At 40.8% G+C, this 5,000-nt stretch overlaps 1 protein-coding gene across 3 annotated transcripts in view; it reads right to left on the bottom strand.

Annotated features, from left to right (window-relative positions):
* Window positions 1–483: 483 nt before the first annotated feature.
* LOC138003638 (adenosine receptor A2a-like) overlaps window positions 484–5,000 on the bottom strand; it is a 17,930-nt gene continuing 13,413 nt past the window's right edge. For all 3 annotated transcript variants that reach the window (XM_068849838.1, XM_068849824.1, XM_068849830.1), the window contains exon 2: window positions 484–2,043. In XM_068849838.1, the coding sequence (XP_068705939.1) occupies window positions 1,090–2,025 (936 nt within the window). In that variant the 5' untranslated portion in view covers window positions 2,026–2,043 and the 3' untranslated portion in view covers window positions 484–1,089. The remainder of the gene's footprint in view (window positions 2,044–5,000) is intronic.

Genomic DNA, 5,000 nt, shown 5'->3' with positions numbered 1-5,000 from the left:
TTAATTATGCAGCTGCATGCAAACCTGGATATAAGTGAAAAATGTAAGCCGGAAACGAGACAGTCAATAAATAATGTTTGTGTGAGGGGGGCCTATGGTTGAAAGTCTTACTTGAAAGGACTTGGGAAGACTCACCATTTCATAATAATAATGTCATAGCTGTAATTGGTTAGACGACATAATCTTCGTGAACACGTATCACGAATCTTACGCTTGAGGCACTGAACCTTAAAGAATCCACTTGACACTGTTCCATATTTTCAAAGATTTGGGACGTAATGCCCCGGTGACATATTCAGGCCCTTCGCGTGGGTAGGTGGGTTGTGGGTAGGTGGAAGGTGGGTCTTGTTTGTTTGAAGATAAAAAATGATATATATCAGCTCCCTCAGTGCTCGGTCCAAATTTGTCATAGGTCTTAGGTCTTGTCTGTTTCGAGACTTTCCAGTCGTTGATAAAAAAAAAAAAGGGTTAGGGACCCACGACCCACCCACCCACGCCGATTAGACACTCTCTGTCTAATCGCGCTCTAAAACGAACACCACTGAAACGTGGGCTCAACTGTAATAATTAACAACTATTCACCGAAGTGCAGTTGGCTAGTTGTGGTGGAAGACTGAACTTAGAACATTGAAAACACGGAATTCCCGAAACGGTAAAATAAGCTCCAAAAGGCACAAGAAACCACCAGAGGTGAGTCATTTTCGTCCCTTTTATTGAATGAACGTTAAATTGAGCGTTTTTTGGGCTTCATAATCGATCGGTATTTTATTTCCCATACAAAGTCTTACAACGCGTTTAAATTCTCAACGCCTGCCTGTAACGCAACACCGCTTGCACTCAAAGGTCATCTTCCCACTAGTAATCAATTATTACACGCTCTCTAGTGACGCGAACTTGGGCTGCCTACGATTTATGTTGTAGCATTCGAAACGTAAAGCTATTAATATGCGTTTTACTATGCTTGTTACCGCTGTATAGGTGTTGTTTTTGTTGCACATTTCTTAATTAAACAAAAATTCGCGATACACCAGGCATTATATACTATATGTATTTCCTGATTATGTTCGTCATTTTAAATTTGCACTTATTTCAGTAAAGTTTTGTATTTTCGTGAAAATTATCAAAACTTGCAGGAGTTTTGGTGGAATTGGCCATGGGCACCAAAGTAATAACAGGAATGCTCATGTCTTTTGGAGATGAATGAATCCGCTGATTTCGACATGAGCACTTAAAAACAGAGAGCTTTTTGAAAAGAGCTTTTCTATATGTCTCATTTCTGGCAGGATAAATGAAAATGTTTATGACCGAGTTTCCATACTGGAGCAACTTGATTACATACATTACAAAGGGAGACATGTTTCTGCATGAAATACAAAAATGGAAAACCAAGGTTATAACCTGAAGGGGAAGCCAAGTGAGAAGAAAAGCTGCTGTTATTATCACCACGGTCTTTGTCAATTTTAAATCTTCGTTCCCCTGAAGTTGATCGCGCAGGTTTCGAGACCTCTCTCTCTTCCAAAGGACAAAGTAAGCTACACAGATAACGACAACTGGTGTTGATATGAACATGGCCAATAGAGCTGCCACGGTTTTGCGGAAGATATATCCCGAGAGATTTCCAATTACGGTCACAATAAATGCCGTTATCCATGGAGTTCCTATAGCAACGACATAAGTATGAATTTTGAGAACACGGTGACGAAACGGCCAACCAATGGCGTACATTCGCTCCAATGCAATCACAGCGATGGTAAAAATTGAAGCAAACCCAGCAAACACATCGGCACTCTGGAAGATTTTATATATCAGCCGACTAGAATTGTATTGCATCGTAATAAAAAGTGGAATTGGAACCAAACCAACTAGAAGATCTGCTACCGCCAAACTTATTGGGAGAAAATGAGGCCGTCTGCGTAATTGCTTCTCATTAAATATGATTATGGTCAGCATATTTCCACCAGCAGCCAAAAATGCCATCACTGCAATGAACGAGGCCCATACGAAATTCCAAGTGCGAAAATCCATGCTCGAGAATTTGTCTTCCTGGAAAAAAAAAAACAGGCATGATGGCGGTTTGGACTGTAAAGGACTGTTTTGTTGTCATGTAATAGCGTTTATTTAATTGGTATCAACAGACATTAGACCTTGAGTGACACGTTTTAGTCATGTAACCAGCTCTATTATGAAGCCTCCTTCAACCCTGTTTTCCAAATTTATTGCTGGTTTTTACTGTCACACCATCATCAAAACCATTCAACAAATAAAGTGAAGAATCAAAGACAGATTCAAACAGTCTCGCAAAGGTTCAGGTCTGTGCGATATTTCGTGCGGGAGATATTCGAAGAAATGTTTTACTCAAATTTATAAGGCTTTGTATGGAGACGCTATTTTTGTGTCGGGGCTGGACAATCTGCGAGCCATGCGAAATTCGCATTTAAGTCTAAGCACCCATTTCAAATAGCGCTGATAAACAGTTATTAGCGGAGCTCCGCGCCCGCCGAAGGCGTGCGCGAACGGAGCACCATAGTTAAGAAAGTATGGTAACCCATTGATGCAAGAAATTTTGGTTTTATAACCATGACGTAATCAACCGTCCGAAAGTACGTCCGCTCCTCCATGTATGCCAATGTGACCAGTATCATGCTAGTTTACAGCTACATCTTTGATATTGGACATCCATGTTTTGGTAAATTGACACCTGTCAAAACGAGATATTAGCTGACCAGTATCGCGTGACCATATCGCGGGTTCAAGCTTAGAGCTCACCGAGGTCAGCGGTTTTTTTTAAAGTTGACCGCTGACCAGGTACTGGTTTTCGATTGGATTGCATACCCAACGCAGGTTAACTCACCGAAACATAGTCAAGGCTTCATTTTTTGTGCGCTTTCTGTGGCTTGACGCAGCTACACGGCCATAATACGTCAGCAATAGTTCTTACACAGTCAACGCCTTTCTTGTTCAGGTGGAAAACGGTGTGGAAAATGTTTTATTTCTGCATTTTTCACTGGTTTCAATCAAGGTTGACATATCATGATAGCTGTGGTCCACAATGGCGGCTACACAGTTATTCAAGTCAAGCATCGGAGGGATATATAATTTGCTTAGAGCTGCTTTTTTCTCTGCATTATTTTGGCATATCTTTAAAAACTATTATAACGTTACATGATGCCTATGTCTAGATCAGAAACGAAAGGAGAGCGAAAGAGAACGACAACGACAAAATAGAATACCAGTAATAGCTCATACTTAGTGGAAGAATTTACGCCACAAATTCTTTCCTTGGGCACTAAACCGTTTGTTCCGTTATTTAAAGTGGACGCATATTTTTAAAAGGCGGTTTAATCGAAAATCGAGTCTTTTATTGTCAAGTGGAATTAAGTAACAATTATCTGTACTCTTTTAGACAAAGAAAAAGTTGATTTGTTTGTTTGTTTTGCTCTAAAATGCGAGCGAAATCCGTGTGCACAACTGGTTTTCGATGTGCCTCGACATGAACACGTAATGAACACGTAATCGCACTTAGTTCTCATAAAATTAGGGGAAAGTTTCACTACCTTGTGTTTTCAGAAGTTTCATTTGCGGATCTTGTTTGAAGTTTGCCCTTTCTTGGTTGCATTGCCGTATTTTGCCGACTCTTGTTCCAAGCCAACCTGGCGTGTTTCAATGAAATACATCAAAATGTGAATGATGTCGTTTTCAGAAAGAACGTGGAATAAAGTACATCAGTAAAACCTTTTTTTGACCTTGAACTGACATTTTTTTTTATGACTCCTAATTTTAGCGTGATTTCTATTCGCTGGCGTGGATCTTTTCATTCACATACTTCTCTTGTTCTCGATCGTACGATTTCTGTAGGTCTTGTTTGGCCTCCTCTAGTTTGGCAGCACTGCTTCTGGTATTTCCTCTCAAGCATACCTCATATGTGTTCTTCACCATTTCCCTTTTTTCTATGATGTTTTCATTGGGGTGCAGTGTTGGCGCAGTGGTGAGAGCACTCGCCTCCCACCAATGTGGCCCGGGTTCGATTCCCAGACTCGGCGTCATATGAGGGTTGAGTTTGTTGGCTCTCTGCTCTGCACCGAGAGGTTTTCTCCGGGTACTCTGGTTTCCCCTTTCCCCAAAAACCAACATTTCACTTGATTTGATTTCATTGTTAATATCAGTTTACAGTGTCCCCAATTAGTGCTCCAGCGCTAACACGACTAGACACTTAAATAAAGTTGAACTTCCTTAAAAGTTCTTTTCTCACGGAACGTGTTGCTTTATCTTGGCCTTCACAAGTACAGTGATTTCTGCAGCATTTTCATGGGCTGACATGATATTCTCGTACATCTGGTTTGCATCCTTATTACCATGTAGATCCCGTAGAGCTTGGTATCGGTTGCAGACTTCCACAGTATACATGTCTTTGATGTAGGTAGTTATCATTGAGAAGCTTGTTCTAATTGTATCTGGTCTTTTTCTTGCCATATGGTTTACTTTGCCGCAAGCTTAGTCTTATTTTAGCTGTGACAATAAGGTGATCACATCCCACAGAACAGAAGAAGTTATATTCTTCGCAGTCACAAAGCGCTGTTTTTCTATGTGTTGTTTATCAGATATAATCTATTTGACATTTGGCTCGAGATGGTGATGTGTGAGTCCAAAGCTTACCTTCGCGCTTCTTGGTGTTGAGCGGCTTGAGATTGCATTCTAACATGTAGTTCAGGAGTAGTTTCCCATTCTCGTTGGTGTTTTTGTTATAGACTGACCCCTTTGCATCACATGCACCAATCTTTCCATTCATATCTCCGCCAATTACTAAGATATTGTGTTTAGGAACAGCATTAGTGAGTTCTGATAATTCAGCCTAGAATTCCTCTCTATCGTCCACGTTAGGTACATTGGTGGGGCTGTAGCAGGATATGACAGTAACAGCAGGGTTTCCATTGAAAGTGGCAACGAGAGTCCTTGGATTGATGGTTTCTACCGACGTCAGTGCTTTGTGTGCTTTCGGACTG

Source organism: Montipora foliosa, chromosome 1 (genome assembly GCF_036669935.1).
Source record: "Montipora foliosa isolate CH-2021 chromosome 1, ASM3666993v2, whole genome shotgun sequence".
Classification (NCBI taxonomy): domain Eukaryota; kingdom Metazoa; phylum Cnidaria; class Anthozoa; order Scleractinia; family Acroporidae; genus Montipora; species Montipora foliosa.
This window is presented reverse-complemented; position numbering and strand designations above follow the sequence as displayed.